This window comes from Sorghum bicolor, chromosome 9 (genome assembly GCF_000003195.3).
Source record: "Sorghum bicolor cultivar BTx623 chromosome 9, Sorghum_bicolor_NCBIv3, whole genome shotgun sequence".
Lineage (NCBI taxonomy): Eukaryota > Viridiplantae > Streptophyta > Magnoliopsida > Poales > Poaceae > Sorghum > Sorghum bicolor.
Window position 1 is genome coordinate 47,935,547 of NC_012878.2, and position 24,866 is coordinate 47,960,412.

At 46.1% G+C, this 24,866-nt stretch overlaps 1 protein-coding gene across 1 annotated transcript; it reads left to right on the forward strand.

The window, feature by feature from the left end:
• LOC8085086 (mannosylglycoprotein endo-beta-mannosidase) lies at positions 2,299 to 9,986 on the forward strand. The gene is made up of 11 exons (XM_002439697.2): positions 2,299 to 2,551; positions 2,703 to 2,841; positions 3,544 to 3,771; positions 4,425 to 4,483; positions 4,843 to 4,891; positions 6,388 to 6,618; positions 7,196 to 7,365; positions 7,448 to 7,652; positions 7,977 to 8,645; positions 8,730 to 8,957; positions 9,032 to 9,986. The coding sequence occupies exons 1-11, from the start codon at positions 2,394 to 2,396 to the stop codon at positions 9,830 to 9,832; spliced, it is 2,937 nt and encodes a 978-aa protein (XP_002439742.1). The 5' UTR covers positions 2,299 to 2,393; the 3' UTR covers positions 9,833 to 9,986.

Sequence of the window (24,866 nt, forward strand, 5' to 3'; positions counted from 1 at the left end):
CAGTAATTAAATGCTTTGTCCAGCCTAGGAAACATCAAGGTGAAACTCATGCATTGTGGAGGTTGTTTTATTATTTGTTTCGTTGATGCCCTATCAACGGATTTATTTTGGAAACAGTGCATTGAAACGGGCCACTGGGAGTAGCCTTACATACATACTAATGTGTTCTTGTATGATGTTCTTGAGTTTTGAGAAAGGAAAATGTGATTTACCTACAACTCCCACACACCTATTTTCTGATATCCGGAACAGAAAAATAGAACTTGCAACCTGTGCATAAGCTGACTCTCAACAATAAACATGTCTAGTTAAGGAGGTATCAATACAGTAAGAGCTTCTTTGATGGAACTTTGATGGCTTCAGCTTTTGCGCAGTACAACATTGTAGTGCTGTCGTATGGACGTTGGTGAAGCCCTCCAAAATGGTTTGGTTTCAGTGGTTTCTCTGCTTAGTGGTCGGTGATCTTGAGAGAAAAATGAGCTTTCGTTAGAGTGCTTCACAACTAATGCTATAGTAGTAGTATTATAGTACCGCTACTATACCGTATCATTAATCATCCCGCCAACTTTAAATTGTTTAATGCAACACAATTATTCGACTGTCCTAACACTCATGAAGTATTTTATATAAATCTATCGTGTCATTGTATTGTATAGGGCCTTATTTACTTCCAAACTTTTTTATAAAATAAAAATAATAGCATTTTTGTTTGTATTTGACAAATATTATCCAATCATAGACTAACTAGGCTCAACGTCTCGTAAATTATAGGTAAACTGTGAAGTTAATTATTTCTTTTATCTATATTTAGTGCTCCATGCATGTGCCATAAAATTCGATGTGATAAAGAATATGAAAAATTTTATAAAATATTTTAGGAACTAAACAAGGCCTAAACCACAAGCTACCCACAAAACACCAAAGCTCATGACTTAATAGAGAGCTATTAAGTTATTCATCTCAAATTGAGAGAGAAGCCGTCATCCCCAGCCCCTTTCTGCGAGCTAAGCCGGCCGTCATCCTCTTCACCTCCAGAAAAATGGCCGAATTAGATTTTATTAGTTTTCAAAAATTTTCAAGATTTTCTAATTATATCTAATCTTTAGACACATATGTGAAGTATTAAATATAAATTTAAAAAATAACTATATACAGTTTGTCTGAAATTTGTGAGGCGAATCTTTTAAGCCTAATTAGTCCAAGTTTAGACAATACTTGCCAAATACGAATAAAAGTGCTACAGTAGCTAAATCTTTTTTTTTTTACAAAATGACTATTGTAGCACTTTTGTTTGTATTTTACAATTATTATTCAATCATGGACTAAAAGGCTCAAAAAATTTGTCTTATGAATTATTGACAAATTGTGCAATTAGTTTGCTCTGTATAAGATTTGATGTGACGAGAAATCTTAATTTTTTTTACAAAACTTTTGAGAACTAAACAACCCCCCAAGTCGTCTTTGGCCTTGTTTAGTTGCGGAAAAATTTTGTTTTAGTTACTGTAGTACTTTCATTTATATTTGATAATTATTGTTTAATTATGAACTAACTAGATTTAAAAAATCCGTCTTGCAAATTATATACAAACTTTTATCTTTATTTAATACTGTTCAAACGGCTTGAAAAAATTTGGAAATAAACAAGGCCTTTGTTGGCGTCCGGATTGCTTGCAATCACACTGTTGGAGTGACGTGGCAGGTACACACCGTCATCAGTTAGCCTATCCCTTTGGAACCATTCAACCATCCACCATTCCGGCAGGGGCAACACGAACACGTCACGCGCTCCGCCGATCCCGTAACGGCGTCCCACCACCGCGGTGCCGCGCCACTGTGCGTCATGCACTCATGCTGGCTGCTGCCACGAATCCTCCGCCCGTGATGGCGAGGCCCCCCCCCCCCCCCCCCCCCCCTGTCTCCCAATCCCCGCAACCTTCCATCCAGAGAAACAAAAAACGCCGGCGAGCGTGCGGCACGAAACCCGGCTCGGCGGTTCGCCTTGCTGCGTCTGCCTATGAGAGCTCGCTCCGTGGACTTTAGGCCCTGTTTAGTTCGCAAAATTTTTCAAGATTTCTCGTCACATTGAATCTTGCGGCACATGCATAGAGCATTAAATATACATGAAAACAAAAACTATTTGCACAGTTCATCTGTAAACCGCGAGATGAATCTTTTGAGCCTACTTACTCTATAATTGAACAATATTTGTCAAATAAAAACGAAAGTGCTACAGTGCCGTTTTTCACCCGTTTTTCCGAACTGAACAAGGCTTACTTAAACTCTCTATTCTCCCATGCTCCGGACCTCGCCGTGCCCGCACTTTACTTAAACTCTGTATTGGAAATCCACGCACCTCGCCGGTGCCCGCACTCGCGCCGCCCGCGATCGTGGAGATGGCCGTGGCCGTGGGGAAGCGGGTGCTCGACACGGGCTGGCTCGCCGCGCGCTCCACCGAGGTCGCGCTCACCGGCGTCCAGCTCACCACCACGCACCCGCCGGCAGCCGACCCCGCCCCGCCCGCGCCCTGGATGAGCGCCGCCGTCCCCGGCACGTACGTGCTTTCCCCTCCCTTCTCTCCCGACGCCCCTGCGGGAAACTCTGGCGCTTTGGGGATCTGTGACTAAATTGCCGCGAGCTTCGTCGTCTTCGTCGCTCGGCTGCTGACATACTGTTGCGTTGCGTGCTTCGGGGATATGGTGCAGCGTGCTGGGGACGCTGCTCAAGAACAATCTCATCCCCGACCCCTTCTACGGGCTGAACAACCAGGCCATCGTCGACATCGCCGACGCCGGGAGGGACTACTACACCTTTTGGTTCTTCACCACGTTCCAGTGTGCCCCGGTAAGCACAACTGCACCTGTTCTCCGAATGTTTGTTTGTTAATCGTGTTTTCCTGATTCCTGTAATAACGAAGAATGCATCATCGATCCCACTGTCTCCTCCAGTTAAAAAAAGGAGTTGTTCTACCCTTTTTGCTGTAGGCAGTTTTTGATTCACAGCATAGTTGTACTGCAGTGTTACTGTGCCAATGAATGTGGCTGCTCCCTCAGGCCTCAGCAATTGGCAAGCACTTTAAGCTATCTTCTTCTGAACTGAAATGTGCAAACTGATAGACTTCTCTTGTTGCGTTCCCCATAGTTTATTTTCCCTTTTCGCAGAATAATATTCCTTAAGAGTAGAGATGACTGCAAACATTATTCGTGTAGGTAGAGTACTCTAGTAACCTGGTACTACTATGTAGCTTACTTTAAACTCAAATCAAATCCGTGCAACCTAAGGACACGTGTTCGGTTGATAAACTTTTCATTCACTTCTGCTTGCACAGAAGCCTTTTTGAAAGTGACGTTGCAGCCGTGGTAGCATAGCTGTTTGCTTTTTTTCCTTGATCTCTTTAGTTAATGCTAAATATTGTGACTGCTCTTAATTGTTGTAAAACATGATTCTTGCCTTTAAGGGCTGGCAATTTGTACATTCAGCACATGTGCTTGTTATGGTGCTAAACCACTTAACATATCAATATCTTCTTGTTACCTTCATCTTTAGTCAGCAAATCAGCACGTGACTTTAAATTTCCGGGGAATAAACTACTCGGCCGAAGTGTACTTAAATGGTCATGAGGAGGTACTACCAAAAGGAATGTTCCGAAGGCACACCATTGATATTACTGACATTCTCCATCCTGATGGTAACAATCAGCTTGCTGTCCTTGTTCATCCTCCTGATCACCCTGGCAAAATTCCTCCTCAGGGGGGCCAGGGTGGTGATCATGAGGTTAGTCTCACATCCTTCATGTTATTTTTATGTAGATTTATCCTTTCACACATGATTTGCAGTTGTGGATAATGGAATATCCCATCCTATTGGAATGGGCAGATTTGGATTGCCTTTTGCTTCTTCTTTTTTTTATATAGCAAAGCTCAAACAAGACTTGTGTTGCTTAGTTGCCAATGTATTTTCCCTCCGATGGCACTACACATCAGGAGCTACATAGTATCACCATGCTTGAATTGATATATATCTTTTTATCTGAGAATCTGAGATGCTACCTGCATCAAATGTGCTGAAACCATAGGTAAAAACACGCAATGGCTTGCACATACTCTGTTTTAGAGGCCACGTTCTGTTGTTTGTATTCTGATGAGCAGTGGCATTTCCACAGGAAATTATTACATATTTAGCCCATAAAATAAGAAGTTAGTCCTATTAGAAGAGGCCCAGCTGCCCCATAAAATAAGAAGTTAGTCCTATTAGTTTGGGACATGCTTTACGATTTGAAGTACATTTCGTGAAGTATATATTGCAATTTAAATTGCAATTGCTAATTGCAATATTTACTTGGTCTCATGACTACTTTTTAAAAAGGAATATTGTTAGTTAAAGGGACTACTAATGCATGGCTACATATTTCAATGTGGTCATTTCAGATTGGAAAAGATGTTGCTACACAATATGTTGAAGGATGGGATTGGATGTGCCCAATAAGGTAGTTGGTGATTTCTGTGTGGTAAAGCTACATGCTTCATTAGTTGATCTTTGGTCACCTAAGATGTATCACATGTTTTGAGTTCCCAAACTATTCGGTTTCAACAAAGTTCAGAAACCCTATACTACTGGAGGCTGCTGCAATATCTGATTTCTTGCCAACCTTTCAAGTAATCTTTGACAAATAATCAAAACTAATTGCCAACTTTTGTTTCCTTGCACTTACGGTAACCGGTCAACATAGTGTTTTTTTACCTTATTTTGCAACAGTAAGATTTTTTTTCCTTCCCTATTTACATTCTGTTCTACTATTTGCAACATCAACACTTTCTGACATTTCTCTCTTTTTTTGGCATTTAGGGATCGAAATACTGGTATCTGGGATGAGGTATCAATTTCCATATCTGGGGTGAGTCCATGAATCCTTGTTCCCTTTTAATACCATTTTATCCATCTTTTGTCATTGTGGCATCACCATTGATACACGAAGAGAGCACAAAGAAGAAATTACTCATTGACTTTGATCTTTCTAGACACTAAATGGTCCAGCTTATTCTGAAAGCTTACAAGCATTCATGGAGCATCCATAGAAAAGAAACAACCAAGCACCTCAAACAAAAATCCCCGAACATGAAGATAGCCTATAGCCTAGGCGCGCTTCACCAACTTGAAAGCCCGGCCTTCATCTTCCGCAGCATCTCCCCATCTTGAGCCTGTCCTCCTCCTTTGCAAACTTCTGCCCTCGATTAAGAAGACCAAACGTTTTGCAAGCTACTTGGTTAGGAGATTTTAAGATTATATCAGAGAACACTGGTTGTTTTTTGTTTTCCATAGAGCCCAACCTGCTCGAGCTATAGCCCACCACCGGAACCTGCTTTGTTTCCTCCTGCACTATCCAGGAAATTGTTGAGACAACATGGGCTTCGACCAGCCCAGACTGTTTCTAACCCAACACCAAGTCACCACCGCTATGAGACATTGAAACAAAAAAAATGATCAACTGCCTCATCCTTCTACAGAACTTGCAAACTTTGGAACTATAGCAGTTTCTTCTTCTGAGTTGTTGTGCTGTTTGAATTCTGTCATGCCATGCCATCCACAAGATCTGAACTTTAAGAGGTATTTTTGCTGTCCAAATTTACATCATCCTGATATCAATGATCCCACCAAAAGTTATGCATCTGCATATGCTCTTTGTTGTGAACTTCCCTGACTTTTCTAATTTCAAAACCACCTAGTCATCCTCTTCTGTTAATGTGATTCTTTAAAGCTTTTCCATCATATCCCTCCACTCTGCCATCTCCTTTTCACCAAAATTCCTTCTAAAGTCCATAATCTAATCCTCTAGTGTCAATGAACCCCAGGCCCCCAAACTCTTTGGTATTGAGTTGCATGCACCGACCAGTTCAGCCCAAAAGCTTAAGCTGATTGGGAGAGGTGGGCAATTTACTTATATTCCAACACGCCTCCTCACATGGAGGCTCCCTCAGGCCTCAGACGTGGAATAGGAGCGAGCAACAATTTTTTCATTTAATTGCGCTAACCAGGATTCGAACTCGAGACCTCTGGCTCCGATACCATATTGAGTTGCATGCACCGACCAGTTCAGCCCAAAGCTTAAGCTGATTGTGAGAGGTGGGCAATTCACTTATATTCCAACATTTGGGTTTGTCTAGGGCTTCCCATTTAATCATGTGATACTTGTTTCTCATTTCTTCCCAAAAGAACTTACCTCTAGCTGAATCAAACCTCTGATGAATTCCTTCATACAACCAGTAAAAACCCATAGTGTACATAGGGATGCTGATTTGACTTTAATCTTTTAAAGAAGTCCTTTTTCCTTTTTTTTTCTATGAGGATTTTAAATAAACTCAAGAACTTATATTGGGCTTGTTTTCACTGCAGCCTGTGAATATAATAGACCCCCATCTGGTTTCAACTTTTCATGATGATTTTAAGAGGTCATACCTACATTGTACACTTCAGTTGGAGAACAAAAGTTCTTGGATTGCAGATTGTACCTTGAAAATACAGGTTTCAACTGAACTTGAAGGGAACGTTTGTTTGGTGGAACACCTCCAAAGTTATGCAATAACAGTCCCTCCTCAATCAGATATAGAGTACACCATTCCTTCTGTAAGTTAGTTTCTTATTTCTCATGCTACTTATGTACTGAGGCATTACTTAGCTAGTTTTCTTCCTCTCATGATGACTATCATGTACACAGTCAATTGATGAATTTATTGTTCTGTGTTGCCCAAATGATTCAATTGCTGTGAGCTTGTTGCCACAGTTTACTTTATCCACAGTAAAAAATGTCAGCAACTACATATGACAGCTATGCCATCTATGCTTGTTGCCTATCAGGCTATCAGCTATGCTCATTTACAGGACTATAGTACCAGATTTCTCTTGTTTGAAATCCCCTCGTCATGTTGTACCTCTTAACCCTAAAATATCCAATGTTGCTGAAACCAATCATGGTTGCACAATTCTCATCTATATGAAGGCAAAAGAACTAGGTATAAGCATAATTTTATCTTCAAATGTTCTTCAGTGTTTGTACTTTCTATTAGGAGGCCCTTTTAAAATCCTCAATTATGCAAGCTGATTGACTTTGCTATATATGAAACATAAACATTTTTAGTTATTCCAGCCTTTTTAAAAGGCTCAAATATTTGACATTGTTATATATGAAATATGAACTTTGTAGTTATTCTTCTATAAGCCCAACCTGTGGTGGCCAAATGGCATGGGAAAGCAATCCCTATACAACGTTGAGATTAGTGTGGATGTCAAAGGGTTCGGAGAATCTGATTCCTGGAGCCATTATTTTGGATTTCGCAAGATTGAGAGTACAATTGATGATTCTACGGGTGGGAGGTATTAATGAAATGCCCAAAATGTGTCTATTGATCATTTGATCTCTTGAAAACCTGTTGATGCAAATGTAAATCATGTCCAGGATCTTCAAGGTAAATGGTGAACCTATTTTTATCCGAGGGGGGAACTGGATATTGTCAGATGGCCTTCTTAGATTAACAAAGAAGCGATATATGACTGACATCAAGTTCCACGCTGACATGAACTTCAATATGCTTAGATGTTGGGGTGGTGGATTAGCAGAGAGGCCTGACTTTTATCATTTTTGCGATGTCTATGGTCTGATGGTAAGCTTTAATTTTTCTCCATGTCAATTGGTTGTCATGTTTTCTTATCCAAATTATGAATATTAGGTGGTCATGAAAATTTGGAAACAAAGGAGAGAACGCCTTTGAAATAATGGCAACCAATCGTTACTTATGATTCTGTATTCTGTAAAATGAGGGTGACCAGCTGGTTTCTGGGATTTTCTTTCCCTGTAACTGTAAAGGATTAGGTAAACCTGATGAGTTTAGTGCTGGGTCCGCATCCTCTCTAGTTGAATTCTTGATTCACCCTAGGTTACTACCATGTCTGCAAGATTGCTTCCATGACGGAACCATTTTGAACAGGTATGGCAAGAATTTTGGATAACTGGAGATGTTGATGGCCGAGGAGATCCAATATCTAACCTTAATGGCCCTTTGGATCATGATCTCTTTCTTTTGTGTGCTAGAGATACCGTAAAATTACTCAGGAATCATGCCAGTCTAGCTTTATGGGTTGGTGGTAATGAGCAAGTCCCACCAGTTGACATTAACAAAGCACTGAAGAATGATTTGAAGCTACATCCAATGTTTGTAAGTTACCAGACATCAAAAAATGAAGAAAGATATTTATCTGAAGAATCAACTGACCCTAGTAAATACCTTGATGGTACTCGGGTGTATGTGCAAGGATCGATGTGGGATGGTTTTGCGAACGGTAAAGGTGACTGGACTGATGGTCCATATGAGATTCAGTATCCAGAGAGTTTTTTCAAAGACAGCTTCTACAAATATGGGTTCAATCCTGAAGTTGGGTCTGTGGGGGTTCCAGTTGCCGCAACAATTAGGGCCACAATGCCTCCAGTAGGATGGAGCATTCCAATTTTCAAGAAAAGAATTGACGGGTACATTGAAGAAGTACCAAATCCAATATGGGACTACCACAAGTATATTCCATACTCAAAACCAGGGAAGGTCCATGATCAGATTGAATTATATGGAACCCCAAAAGACCTGGATGATTTTTGTGAAAAGGTAATTTAGTACTATAAGATTTCATTTGTAGGGACTCTATGCTTAAGCATCTGGAGCATTTTAATTAATGTTGCTAACTCCCAGGCACAGCTGGTGAACTATGTTCAGTACAGAGCACTTTTGGAAGGATGGACTTCCTTCATGTGGACAAAGTTTACAGGTGTTCTAATTTGGAAGACGCAGAATCCTTGGACTGGATTAAGGGGCCAGTTCTATGATCACCTCCAAGATCAAACCGCTGGGTTTTATGGTTGCCGTTGTGCTTCTGAACCTATTCATGTCCAACTGAATTTGGTCACTTTCTTTGTAGAGGTATGTGCTGTGCCTTGAACATTTGGTCCAAGTCTTTAACTTCATAGTGATTGATCCATGGAAATAATTTATAGGTGGTAAACACTACAGCTGATGAACTCAAAGACATGGCCGTCGAAATTTCAGTGTGGGATCTAGATGGTGCATGCCCTTATTACAAAGTTACTGAGAAAATAGTTGTACCACCAAAGAAAGTGAAGCAAACTATCGAGATGAAATACCCAAAGATGAAAGATGCCAAGCCTGTGTATTTTCTGCTCCTCAAACTCTTCAGGTTGTCAGACAATGGAATAATCTCCAGAAACTTCTACTGGCTACATCTTCCTGGGCAGGACTACAAATTGTTGGGGCAGTATCAGCAGAAAAAGATTCCACTAAAAATTTATTCTGACATCTCAGTTTCAGGGACGATGCACAAAGTAAGAATGACAGTAGAGAACAACTCAAAGAAGTCAGTAGCAGAAAGCACACGTTCATTATCAGCAATGGATCTAGGTGATGTAAGTGGTTCCCACAGCACTGGCAAAGAAACTACTCGGAAGGGAAACGAGAGTGATGGACTGTGGAGGAAAATAAGCAATGGCCTTGGGTTCGCAAGACCAAGTGACAACCAAAGAACACTGGAGGTCAACGGGACCGATTCAGGGGTCGCATTCTTCCTCCATTTCTCAGTGCATACCTCTGAATCATCAACAGCTAAGGAGGAATACAATGACACAAGAATCCTTCCGGTCCACTACTCAGACAACTACTTCTCGCTGACGCCGGGGGAGAAGATGGCCATCGACATCTCGTTCGAGGCTCCCCAGGGATCCAATCCCAAAGTCGTCCTCAGAGGCTGGAACCATCATCTGGACCACGCCGTGATGATCTGAGATCCGTGTAACCAAAAAAAAAAGTGCATACGGAATAAAGGGCAGACATCAGAGTTCATGCCTGTTGTTGGATTTTAATTAGGCTTGTCCTAATCTATACCTATTGATAAAGATTAATAAAAAGACAAAATTTCAGCACTCTTTTTTTCGTCTATCCATTCGTTTTGTTTGTCTTCCTCTATCTATGTACTGTTGACAAGGAAACCAGAACATAGTTGTTACTAGCCACTGTTGCCCGCGCTTCGCTGCGGGTTATGTGTTTGGTATAGGAAATCTCAGAAAATATGGCAAGGGAAGATCATATGTCTAATATGTTTTCTCGTTGCGTTGTTACGAAAGGTTGATTCTATTTTGTATATTAAATGTTGGGAGAATATGTGAAGGAAAGGTAACATGTCTTTTTTATTACAGTGTTGTGAAGAACACAAAGGTTGGTTGTCATTAGATGATGCTTATTCTAAGCCAGCAAATCAAAGCCACATTAGTGTAAAGAAATATTCAATGGATGAGTCGTTAGGCTCAAGCAACTAACACACGTACAGTTACGATTGGGTCTCTCGAGCATATCTGAAGGGACAAATTTAGCACGTATACACATATTTGGTATTCTAGAGCTAAGTTTTTTTTCCTTGAAAAGGTTGTAGATGTAAGACTTTTTTTTAAACAACTCTAGACGTAAGATTGTACACTGCTGGGCTGGCAGCATCATACTGATCAAAGTAGCCCACAAACGGACGTGCCTTATACCCATCCGGCCCACCAGCAACTCGCGAAGGCCCAGCGCGTTAGCGTATATCACATAATCCCACCGCTTCCTTCTCAATCAAACAAAAAAAACACCGTATCCCCAATTCCCCATTGTTGGTAGTCCCATCGTCGACCTCCCTTCTCCGACACTGCTTTACTTACACCGAAGCGCCGCTGCTCGTCCACCGGGAACCCTAGCCGCACTCGGTTCCGATGGTCCTCCATCTGGCCTCGACCTGCACCGGCATCGCCCAGGCCTCGGCCTTGGCCGCTCGCCCACAACCCCACTGGCAGTCCGTCCGGCGCACGGCCTGCAGCGGCACGACAGCACCCCTGCGCGGCGGCGTTGCTAGCGCCCTACCTCCCCTACCCCGAAGGTGAGGTCGCCATGACTGGCGTGGTGGTTCCGCACGAAGGTGAGAACCGGCTGCTGTGGCTAGGCACTGAGGATAGGGTTGGCGGCGGCGTGACGCACAGAGGCTAAGGCCAAGCCCATGCTCATCACCCTCGCCACCTCTCGCTAGTGCTCATGTAAGTTTCTAGTTCTTTTCCCCAAATACAAGAACGCTAGCCAAACCATTTGTTTGCATCCCTCAGATTTATAGGCACGCGCTAATTGTTGTTATTATATAGTTGCTTATTCAATATGCCAGGGTTTCAAACGTTAGTGTTGGTCATGGCCGAAATTACGGCCCACTGAAATTAAATAAATTGATATGAGGTCTGATCCTTTCACCTTCTGAAAGTTGGAGGTGGAACAGATTTCAGTGCCTGTTTCATAGGATTCTCTGCCTGTTCAGTGCAAAATAGAGGAGGGCTCTGATCCCATGTCCAACACAAATCATTTGGGTTGTAGGAGATCGGACACTCAGTAGCAGCCATTAAGTCTATCCACATTCTTCTCGGTGTTCCCGTGATGGTTATCAGTTATGGTGGTTGCCTAGTGCTGGTGGTGGTGGCAGCAGCACCATCAGTAACCGTTACACAGTCGCCACCAGAGAGGGTGTTGATAATGCTGCTAGTAGTTTAGGGCACACGAGCGGTGCAAGGAAGGCAGCAGACCTTCAGCGGTAGTTCTCAATGATCGTCTTGATGTTGGCTATGGTGAGGCGGACGCGAAGGTGCTCAGGGATGATGCATGAAGCGCTGGCTAGGGAGGCGCTCACCAAATAAGCAGAACATGGAGACAACATGCATAGGCTAGCGCTGCTTGATGGGCATACTAAAACATGTTGATCCACAACTTGAATCGGATGTGTGGGATGTACAGAAACAGGATTGGGTACATGTACATATGTGACCTTACACATAGCCTAGGTATACACAAACTACTACTGCACGGATGAACTACAATGAGACCACAACTACTGATTTCTCAGATATAAACTACAAGAAGAGGACACATGCAGTGGGCTAGGAGGGGTGTGATGAAGCCATTATATAGGCAAGAGTTGAAGGACTGAGCGCTTCTGCATACAAGGGTGCAGATGCAAATATACTATTCACATTAATTGTGACCAACCCCAACCACCAATTACCTTTGGAGCAACGTGCACACAACCCCAGTCACCTGTTGATGCATGGTCGGTGCCTAACTTACAAAGTCTTGTCTGATGATAGTAAGGAGGGGATGGATTAGTTTGCAGACATGCTCGGCTCGTTTTATCTTAGGCCTTGTTTAGTTCCCAATTTTTTTTAAGATTTTTCGTTATATTGAGGGGCTGTTTGGTTGGTAGCCACAGTTTGCCACACTTTACCTTAGGCAAGTTTGACCAAGTTGGCAAGTGTTTGGTTGACAACTAAGTTTAGGCATGATTCTTTTGGGCTCCACATGTCATAGAGTTAAAAAGTGTGGCAAGATTACTTTAAACATAGCAAAGTGTGGCAACCAATTTGCTAGCCACACTTTTTGTGGCTTGCCACACTTGCCTAAAGTTAGTTGTGGTAAACTATGGCTAACAACCAAACAGCCTCTGAATCTGTAGAAGTATGTATAAAGTATTAAATATAGATAAAAAATAACTAATTGCATGGTTTATCTGTAATTTGTGAGACGAATATTTTGAACCCAATTAGTCTATGGTTAGACAATAATTATTAAATACAAACAAAAAAGCTATAGTAGCTGAAAGCAAAAAAAATTATGAAGGAGAGGCTTAAATGTGGCCACCTACTGTCGACCAACCTTGCGCAGGTAAAGACCCTAGTCGTGGCAACTACTTTCAAATAATCAAATTTACTGAGTGAATTTCTGTATAGCTTAGGAAAACACTAGCGCTCATGCATGCATTGAAATTTACTATGTAATATCTATTGATAATAAATTCATGAATGTAAAGGGAAAAGGTATATGTGAATATGTGATGTCAATTTCTCTCATCGTAGTAATTTTTTGTATATAAAGGACACGTGCAATTTTTATATTGTCCTTGCATGCATGCATGCATGCTTATTTAATTTTTTAGCCACTTCATTGAATGCATCCACTTACTTCAGCTACATACGACAGTGGTTGAATATATGGAAAGATACTGGTTGTGAGACAGTACTTCATCTGAGTCTTGAAATTTCTATCTAACGCACCACCTAAATGAAGCATACGTGGACACTCTCGGAGGCCGCCTAGGCGGCGTGGCCTCATATCTCTAATCCGATAGAGAGTCTAAGTAGAAGATCGTAGATGTATGCCAGAGTTCATATAAAAAAGAAATACGGAGGCAAGCAACTTAGCACCAATTTCAGACCCAGCTTCGTAACGATTGAACCCTTAACTTTTCTTTAATTATTAATAAAAAATATTTAAAGGAATAAAATTTATTTTTTGAGTCTATATAAAAAAATACGGAGGCAAACAACTTAGCACCAAGTGCATGCTGGCTTTGTAGGAATCGAATCCTTAACTTTTCTTTAATTAATAATAAATAAATACTTTGATCACAAAATGTTAATATAGTTTTGATAAGGAATAAGATATATTTTTATTAGAATTTGAATGAGCTGATGATCCAACTAATCAATCCGTGAACTAAAATTTTAAGTAGTTCTAATGTAACTAAAATAAATCTTTCTCTAAGCCATATGCATATAATAATGTGATTCTCGACGTGGGCAGTAGTAAGAAAATTGAGAGACATCTCTATTATAGTCATGAATGGAAAGATCAATTCTTGCCACAAAACCTATTAGCGACTTTGATCAGGTAATACAATTACATATTTTGATAGGTCTTCAATCACGTACATAGACATGTAAGTCTACCAATACAATGATAATATAAAAAATAAACCTTATGACTAAATAGCTTTATGTCTTACAATGAAAGAAAAAAATATCTATCAAGATTATATTTTTAATTCAAAACAGATTTAACAGAATACTATCATATTATTGTTAATATTAACTTATAGCATACTCCGTAGATGTCATGATTATTATAAAATAAACTATACCTCATTATTCTAAATTCTAATGGGAAGTGTAAAAAAAATAAGTATGTAATATTCTCATTTTCCTTTAAGTTTTAATAAGTCTTTACTCTCTCGTTACGACGCACAGACATATTTGGTAGTTATATTCAACTATTAAAACTAAATGCATCATCAGACCTAAATTAAACGCTAGGCAGAATAAAGTCTTAGTGGTCTGACCGCTAGCCAGGCTCCAGCAGCCCACCAAGGCCTTTTTCGCCTCCTTTCGCACGACCGTCTTTGCCACCGGTTTCACTATTTTTGACACATTTTGCAAACCTATGAAAATGTGCTAACCTCAAGTGTTGCCTCTCAAGGCAACCACCACCTTAAGTTCATGTTAGAATTTTCAAAATTTTCACATGGGTTTTGAAATGCTTTTTCAACTGGCACTCGATCTTAGCAATGCATATAAAGTTAGGCCACTCGATCTTAGCAATGCATACAAAATTAGATTACTCAAGTGACATTAAATGACTGATATACAGACAAGTTTATTCCTCTTGATAGTATGACCATCTATCCTAAATTGGGTCAAGCATTTTCTACTTAACAACTTTTGACTAGTGAAATGAAATGTTCTACAAATATATCTTTGATTTGTGCATTTTATTTCATATCCTTTGTTGGCGATCCTACATAAGCATTCAACCTCTATCAAGCCACTTGTAATCAACACAAGTCTTTCACATGTCTTGATATTCCATGAATTTTATGATCCACTTGATGTCATCACATGGCCTTATTGATTCAACAATCGTAACCTCGCTTGCTCTTCACCATTGCACTCAGTTCCATCGACGCCAAGTCCTTCGCTCTAGCTTCATCGCCTCGATGGTCCATCGCACCTGAGCCTCTAGCTTGCCTTTCACGCTAGCAACCTGATCCTTTGTAGCAAAGTCTCACCTCTTGATCTTCTTCACCTAGGCACCTAACACCATGTCATGTCCGGTATGCAAAAAAGCTCTTTCAACGTACTTACTAGCTGATCGCTCGCAATATGTACTTCAAGCCACCTCAAGGCTTTATAAATTTCTCACAATAGTGTACCAGTGGATTAAGCACATGTGTATCTCACATAAATACATATTAATCCACCTAAGGTTGTCACTTAATTACCAAAATCGAACTTGAACTTTCAACTAGAGGCTCTCCAATTTCACCCAAATGTGACTCAATGCAATCAAAATGAGTGTAATGTGTTTCTCAAGCTCTCATGCATGTGGGCATCGAGGTTGGAAGAGAGTGACTAAGCCCGGCAACAAGTCCAATTTAGGCCCTCCGCAGTGTTGGCTTGAAGTGATGCTTCAAAAGTAGGGATGAAAACGGTACGGATTTTTTCCGACCGTATTCGAGACCGAATTCGTTTAGAGGGGTTTAGATCTGTCCGTATTCGAGTCCGAATATTCAACATCCGATACCGTATCCGTATCCGAATACTTAAATCGTATATTTGTGATGTCGACATCCAATCATATCTTATCCGACATGGTCGATATTATCCGTATTCGAATTCGAATCTGACAAAAATATGAAAACAAATATGATATCAATGATATCCGTCCGTATCCGATCCGTTTTCATCCCTATTCAAAAGGAAAGAGAAGATCGTAGTATCACTTGTACCACCGCAACTAGTGGTGCTTGTTTGAAGCGATGCTTGGAAATTATGGAGCCATGCATGTTCAAAGATCCGATATGCCAGCTTTCTTAAAAAAAGTAATTTCCTTGCGGCTGGAGCGTGCATGTGACAGGAAGCATGGAGTTAGGCAACATAGGATGTGGGTCCTAGGCTTTTAGGGCCTGTTTGGTTGGTCAAGGTAAAATTTATCGGTTATATTAAATGTTTGGATACATATATAGAGTACTAAATATAAATTATTTACGAAATTAAAAACACAGTTAGAGAATAAGTCTAATTAGTCTATAATTGTACACTAATTATCAAATAAAATAAAAATATTATACTGTTAAACTTTAACAACTCCAACTAAACATCCCACGTTGCTGTAACGCTGCAGACGATCTTATAGCCCCACACCAAGAGCCAAATGTTACCCCTTCAAACACAGGTTACAGGGGCATCGGAGACCTCCAGTGATGAACGAGAGCTCGTACCAGAGAGCATTCTAAAAGTTTTGCAACCTCTCTAATAGAATACACCAGTGTAACCTCTAATGAGTTCATCGGACAGCTCTGATGATGCCTTTAAAAAACTTCTACATGCGGTGAAGATTACACCAGATGTCAATGTGTACAACTTTGGTGGCTCACCAGAAGGAAAGATGGATGCCTGAAAACACACTCAAGTCAGTGCACTGACCAAGAGTTCCGGTGGTCACACTACACAGCTCTGGTGAGTGCAAAACAACACTGCCAAGTCTCTCTCCTAACTTCACAAGCGTACCTCTCAAATATTTTGCCAAACATTATCTGAGCACTAAGTTAGCATTTCTAAAAGTATTTTTTTGCTTTCTACACCATGTCATTAGGTCTAATGGATATGGATGTAAATCAACATCTAGGGGCACTAGATAACAATATTTGCTTTCAGACTTGCACTCTTTATAGTACGACTATCTATCATAAACTCGAGCACACACTGTCGAGGGTGTCAGTAAGGGGTACCCTCAGCGATGCGCATTACGAGATTGCCCGTACGCAGGTCGAGACCCTCAATTCGACGCTCTAATCTCGCGCATGCGCCGCCATCGACGGCCGCAACCTCGAAGACGGAAATAGCGTCGAGCGAATCGATCAGGCGTCGAGCGCTGGTTACCGTCGAATACGGAACAGGCTCATGCGAACCGGGGGGCGTCGAGCGCGAGGGCGCCATCCGCCGCCTGACACGCGCACGCGGGCCGGAGCATTAAATGCGCCCGATGCTTCCCCACCTAACGCACAGGTCACGGGAGGCGTGATAGGGAACAGGCTTCCGTCCCATCAATCTTTTTGCAGCCTTCCTACCGAACGACCCGGGGCGTGTCGGGACACAGGAAATAAGGATGGAGTGTCTAATCGGGACAACCTCGAGACACCCAAGATCAGCGTTCCAGATATCAGCATATTACGCGGCGTCCGACCCTCGACCGAACAGGGTTCCTTCCCAGGGACAAGTTGGGCGTCGACTGACAACACCACAGCTACCCCGCCGGATTTGCCGCCATATCGTACAAGCATGCGGCCCCAGAACCAGTGCAAGGCGGCGCGCAGGGCAGAACGCAGGAGCACGCGCAATCATCACCGGGCTATCAAGATGGGACGGCTCGAGGCCATGCTGTACGGAAACCTCGAGTAGGTCGGCGCTCCATGCGGCTATCGACCCCTACTCTAGCATCTACACATGTACCCTGTGTCTCTCCTTGGAGCTATAAAAGGAGAGACTCAGGAATAGAAGAGGGACATCACACTACGACACAAGGCCACGCTCATACGTAGTAGAGCTTCACACTTCATACCACGCTTGTATTCACCCCTGTACAAGCACTTAGGTGCAAGATAATACAAACTCTCTCCCCCCGCTGGACGTAGGGCCTTCTCTTGCCCGAACCAGGATAAATCTCTGTGTTTTCTTGCATCACCATCCGGGAAAGGGAGCACGCATACAAATTTACTCGTTGGTGTGACCCCCCCCGGGGGGAAAACACCGACAGTTGTCGCGCCAGGTAGGGGTCCTGCGTGTTTTTCATCGATTTCCCACTCCTTTCCGGATGGCTACTCTTGCCTCGCCGTTTCCGCGCTCCACGGTGATTTGGTTTGGGAGTCTCGAGTTCATGTCTACGGGCTCCGGCTACGACATGATCTTGCTCTCAGTCAAAGGACCAGGAGGAGTCCGCGTTACGCCAGCACGGTTGAAGGCCCCGAGACGCCCTCACCACCACGCCTCCCCGCCTAAGAAGAGACGCGGGCAGCACCACCGCGGCCCCTCTGCTTCAGCACGACCAACAACTCGTGCGAGGCAGGACGTGGGCCACAAGGCGGCAGCGCCATGTGACGGAGCAACAAGCGCGACGACTCAGCACCGTGCGACGACGGGAGGGGACGCGTCTCGCGCGCTCTCCCCCACCGCCGCTAGGCTACTTCCACACGGGTTGTTCTCTCCAAGGGCGGCACCGCCGTTCGGGTTGGACAACGCCGCGGCGTCGCTCGCCAGGGCGATATGCCCAAACGCCCAGACATACGTAGAAAGACCAATGGTCCTCCCACGTAGCTCTGAAGCGCGGCAGCCGGCGTCCGAGCTGCCGGACCTTTCCCGAGTACGAGGCCTCCGTCGTCTAGGCCCCGGACGATACTCGATCACCTCCCTCAGGCTACGATTTCTAGAGGAAGGACGTGGTTGTTCCCACGCCGTCGAACCGGACTCCGACTCCGAAACAGATAGCTATGACCTTACGAGGGAATGCTATCACATCGACGGGGCGGTAGAAACTACTGACGAGACACGGGATGCTGCCGCAGGTGGTCGAGCCACCGCAGCACGAGAAGACCCCAGGACGCCTGTGAACGACGGACAGCTCGACCCCCCTCCTCAGGAAGACAGAACCGCGCAGCTCGCGCAGCTGCGGGAGCTCAAAATGAAGCTTGACGAAGACCGCGAGCGCCTCGTCCTGCTCGAGCAAATCCTCGAGCAAGACCTGCCTTACCCGCCGGGCGGAAGTGTCCGCAGACGCGCTCGGGAGGTGCATCGACAGATCGTCGGCGACGCAGAGCCAGAACAACCTGTCAGCCGTTTCCCTCGAGCAAGCCAGAATGTAGTGGCAGCGACGATGCTGCTACGTAACATGCCAGAGCCGTCGAATTCCCAAGCCCGACGCATTCGAGATGAAGTACAGACATTGCTCCAGGTGGCAGCGGTTCAACAAGCCGAAAGTTCGGCGTCTCGACGACGAGGAGCTGCCACAGAGAAGCACGACGAACAGCCTCTAAACGAAGAGGAGGTGTCAGTCCATCAACAACCTCACCCTCGAGGTAGAAAGACCGCTCTCATCCTCCCTGCCGACAATCAACGTCGACACGACGCGCGGCACGACATCAAAGAAAATAGACGCCGCCGGCACGGAGACGCGGAAGAGCGTGGTTATAGCGCGCATCGCGGTGGGAGATACGACAGCGACGAGGACCGGGTGGCCCCCGAGCCACCGGGCCCACGGGTGTTCAGCAGGGCGATCCGCAGCACGCCCCTGCCCAATCCATTTCGACCCCCAACCAGCATCGCGAAGTACAATGGAGAGACCAAGCCAGAGTTGTGGCTGGCCGACTTCAGGCTGGCCTGTCAGCTAGGAGGCGCTCGAGGTGATGATCGAGCCATCATCAGACAGCTACCCCTTTTCCTCTCTGACACCGCCCGTCGATGGCTCGAGGAACTCCCTGCCAATCAGATCCACAACTGGGTTGATCTAGTCAGAGTCTTCGAGGGTAACTTCAAAGGGACCTACATACGGCCAGGGAACTCGTGGGACCTCAGCAAGTGCAAGCAGAAGCCGGGAGAATCTCTTCGGGAGTACGCTCGACGCTTCTCGAAGCAGCGCACTGAGTTGCCGCACATCCCTGACCACGACGTCATCTTAGCGTTTGTCTCAGGCACCACCAGTCGAGACTTGGTGCGGGAATTAGGTCGCAATCGACCTCAGACCGTCGACGAGCTGATGGATGTAGTAGCCAGCTACGCGGCAGGGGAGGAGGCAGTCGGCGCCTTCTTCAGCTCGGAAGGAAGAAAAGGCAAGCAGCCCGTCGACGAAGATGGGACCCCCAGTCGAGGCCTCAAGAAAAACAAAAAGAAGCAGAAAGTGCGGCAGTTCCACCGGGAAGATTCCGATGACAACCTTGTCGCCGCCATGGATCGAAAGAAGCCTCGAGGCCCTCCGGATGGAGGCATCTTCGACAAGATGTTGGAGGAGCCGTGCCCATACCATAAGGGAGGCGCCAACCACAAGCTCAAGGATTGTCGTATGCTGAAGAGACATTTCGACGGTCCAGGGTTCAAAAAAGATACGCGTGATGACTCCAAGAAAGAGAAGGCTGGCAGCAAGGAGGACGACAAAGATGACGACGGCTTCCCCGCCGTCCACAACTGCTACATGATCTATGGCGGGCCCTCCACTCAATTAACCATGAGGCAGCGCAAAAGGGAGCGTCGCGAAGTCTTTGCAGCAAGAATGGCGGTGCCCCACTACCTTAGCTGGTCAAGCACTCCTATCACTTTCGACCGAGAGGACCACCCCGACAAGGTAGTCGCCCCAGGCGTCTACCCGCTCGTCGTCGATCCCATCATCGTCAACACCCGACTCTCGAAAGTGCTGATGGATGGTGGCAGCAGCCTCAACATCATCTACCTCGAGACCCTCGACCTCCTCGGCATCGATAGAGGACGCCTCCAGCCGAGCGCCGGCGGTTTCCATGGCGTCGTGCCAGGGAAAAAGGCACTGCCCGTAGGTCGAATCGACCTACCGGTCTGCTTCGGCACGGCGGCAAACTTCAGGAAGGAGACCCTCACCTTTGAGGTGGTGGGGTTCCGAGGAACGTACCACGCCATCATCGGGCGCCCGGGCTACGCCAAGTTCATGGCTATACCCAACTACACATACTTGAAGCTGAAGATGCCTGGTCCCAAAGGCGTCATCACTGTCAGTTCCTCCTTCGAGCACGCGTACGAGTGCGACGTCGAGTGCGTCGAGTACGGGGAGGCGGTCGAGAGCTCCACCGAGCTCGTTGCAAAGCTCGAGGCCATGGCCGCTGAGGCTCCAGAGCCTAAGCGTCATGCGGGCAGCTTCGAGGCGGCGGAAGGAACCAAGAAGATCCCGCTCGACCCCAACAACTCCGACGGCAAAGTGCTGACGATCAGCACCGACCTCGACCCCAAATAGGAAGTTGTGCTCGTCGACTTTCTCCGTGCAAATGCCGACATGTTTGCATAGAGTCCCTCGGACATGCCAGGCATACCGAGGGAAGTCGCCGAGCACTCCTTGGAGATTCGAGCCGGTTCCAAGCCAGCGAAGCAGCGGTTGCGCCGATTCGACGAGGAGAAGCGCAAGATCATTGGCGAGGAAGTCCACAAGCTTTTGACGGCCGGATTCATCAAGGAGGTTCATCATCCTGACTGGTTAGCGAACCCTGTATTAGTTAAGAAAAAGAATGGGAAAATGAGGATGTGTGTCGATTATACTAGTTTGAATAAAGCATGTCCAAAAGTTCCCTTTCCATTACCACGCATTGATCAGATTGTCGATTCTACCGCGGGATGTGAAACCCTTTCTTTCCTTGATGCATATTCTGGTTACCATCAAATAAAAATGAAGGAGTCCGACCAGCTCGCGACCTCTTTCATCACGCCTTTTGGGATGTATTGCTACGTGACCATGCCATTTGGGCTTCGAAACGCGGGAGCCACGTATCAACGTTGCATGCTCCACGTATTTGGCGAACATATAGGTTCAACGGTCGAGGCCTACGTCGACGACATTGTCGTCAAGTCAAAGCGACGAGGAGACCTGATCCAGGACCTCGAGGTTGCCTTCAGCTGCCTACGCACCAGCCGGATCAAGCTCAATCCCGAGAAGTGCGTTTTCAGCGTGCCTCGAGGCATGCTCCTAGGATATATCGTTTCGCAGCGCGGTATCGAGGCCAACCCCGAGAAAGTCTCGGCCATCACGAAAATGGGGCCAATCCGAGACATCAAGGGTGTGCAGAGAGTCACGGGGTGCCTGGCGGCTCTGAGCCGTTTCATCTCGAGACTAGGAGAAAAGGCATTACCATTATATCGACTCCTAAAGAAGGTCGAGCGCTTTTCTTGGACCCCCGAGGCCGAAGAAGCACTCAAAAGGCTGAAAAGGACGCTGACTTCGGCACCAGTCCTGGTTCCACCTCAACCTGCAGAGCCGCTGCTCCTCTACGTCGCGTCGACGACCCAGGTCGTCAGCGCGGCAGTGGTGGTCGAGAGGCAGGAGGAGGGACATGCGTTACCGGTTCAGAGGCCGGTATATTTCGTCAGCGAGGTGCTTTCGAAGACCAAAGCACGTTATCCCCAAATCCAGAAGCTGATTTATGCCGTAATCCTTGCCCGTCGCAAGCTGCAGCATTACTTCCTTGGCCACCCCATCACGGTGGTCTCGTCTTTCCCTTTAGGCGAAATAATCCAGAGCAAAGAAGCCACGGGAAGAATAGCAAAATGGTCGGTCGAGCTCATGAGTGAGACTCTCACTTATGCGCCTCGCAAGGCCATCAAATCGCAGGCCCTGGTAGACTTCACCGCAGAATGGACGGACACCCAGCTCCCCCCGACCCAGGTCCAGGCGGAGCTATGGACGATGTATTTCGATGGGTCACTCATGAAAACTGGAGCCGGAGCCGGCCTGCTGTTCATCTCACCTTTGGGCGTCCACCTGAGGTACATAATCAGGATTCATTTTGCCGCATCTAACAATGTCGCAGAATATGAGGCCCTCGTCAACGGTCTCAAGATCGCTATCGAGTTAGGAGTCCGGCGCCTCGACGTCCGAGGTGACTCCCAACTCGTCATCGACCAAGTAATGAAAACCTCGAGCTGCCACGACCCAAAAATGGAAGCGTACTGCAAGGAGGTCCGTCGACTCGAGGACAGGTTCCACGGACTCGAGCTTGTCCATGTCGCTCGACGCTACAACGAAGCAGCCGACGAACTCGCCAAGATCGCATCGACCAGAGGCACGGTGCCGCCTGATGCATTCTCAAAAGATCTTCACGAGCCATCCGTCGACCTAGGCGCGGGAGCTGGCATCGACGCCATCGCCACCCAACCAACCAACGCTGTCGATACGCTCTTGATGGTGGAGATAGAACGACGGCCAGGTCGACCATTCGATTGGCGCACACCGTTCCTCGACTGCCTTATCCACGGCGAGTTACCAGAAGACAGGACAGAAGCCCGTCGTATCGCTCGACGGGCTAAATCATATGTGATCTATGGCGAAGACAACGAGCTATATCGACGGAGCCCGATGGGGGTCTTACAACGTTGCATCACCATAGAGGAAGGCCGAAAACTCCTCGATGACCTGCACTCGGGGGCTTGTGGCCACCACGCCGCCCCACGGACCCTTGTAGGGAACGCTTTTCGGCAAGGCTTTTACTGGCCAACGGCCGTGGCGGATGCCATCGAGCTCGTACGCTCGTGTCATGGGTGCCAGTTCTACGCCAAGCAGACGCATCTGCCCGCCCACGCTCTTCAGATGATCCCCATCACCTGGCCGTTTGCGGTATGGGGGCTCGATTTAGTAGGACCTCTACAAAAGGCGAAAGGAGGGTACACCCATTTGCTGGTGGCCATTGACAAGTTCTCCAAATGGATCGAGGCTCGACCCATCACCAACATCCGCTCCGAGCAGGCCGTCCTTTTCTTCTCCGACATCATCCATCGGTTTGGGATCCCCAATGTCATCATCACCGACAACGGCACTCAGTTCACCGGCAGAAAGTTCTTGGATTTCTGCGATCAGCATCACATCCGTGTGAACTGGTCCGCAGTAGCCCACCCTCGAACTAACGGCCAGGTCGAGCGTGCCAACGGCATGATTTTGCAAGGACTCAAGCCAAGGATCTACAATCGATTGAAGAAATTCGGCAAGAAATGGGTCGAGGAGCTTTCCTCAGTCCTATGGAGCCTGAGGACAACGCCAAGCAGGGCCACAAAATACACCCCGTTCTTCATGGTCTACGGCTCTGAAGCTATCCTCCCCACAGACCTCGAGTATGGGTCACCACGACTCAAGGCTTACAACGAGCAATCAAACAAAGAGACTCAAGAAAACGCGGTCGACCAACTCGAGGAGGCTCGAGACATGGCCCTCCTCAACTCTGCCAGATATCAGCAGAAACTCCGACGCTACCACGACAAGCACGTGCGCAAGAGGGACCTCAACGTAGGCGACCTTGTCCTACGACGCCGGCAAAGCAATCAAGGACGCCACAAGCTGACTCCACCTTGGGAAGGCCCGTATGTGGTGGCCGAGGTTCTTAAGCCAGGAACGTACAAACTGGCGGACGAAAAGGGGGCAATCTTCACCAACGCATGGAACATCGAACAGCTACGTCGATTCTACCCCTAGAAGTCCTAGACTTACGATCCTACATTTTGTACGAAGACTTTGTAAATGAACGTATGAATAAATAAAGTCTTTCCCTCGAGCGGCTTGTTTCTGTATCAAAAATAGTTACGAGTCATAGTCTCGACGTTAAAAGGGGATGCCGACCATGACCCATCATAGTCCGCACCCCCTCGGGGGCTACCAGAGGGACGACCCCTCCCCAAGCGTCGAAAAAGCCAAGAAATTCTCTTTTCTTGCTTGGTAAACCTTGCACGGTTCGAGTAGCTAAGGCGCCTCGAGCCCCTCAAAGGCCGAGGGATAATGAGCCGGAGAACTCCCACGCTCCTGGGCTACGGAAACTCTACTCACTTCCTCACCCTTGAGGTAATCGAGGTTGTTTTTGACGAAAGATCGAGCAAGGGATACAAACGTAGGAACAAAGAGAAACAAAGGAACCTCGAGCGGAAAGACAAATAAGTAGTTAACAATTACAAAAAGATATTATATCATGTAACAAGCAGAATTAATAAAGTATCATACAAGGGGCCTCAGGCGCCCTGAGCAGGCTCGCAGGCCTCAGTCCGCGGCACGATCCTCACCGCCCTCGCCTCCGCCCGAGCTAGCCTCAGGAGGGAGCACCTCAGGCTCGAAGAGCTTGGCCAACCTTTCCCCAGGAGCCTCCGCGTCGTCGATCAAGGCATGGAGCCTCTCCTCGTTCTCCGCGTCGGTCTTGGAGATGTCGGTGACGAAGCCATGGGACAC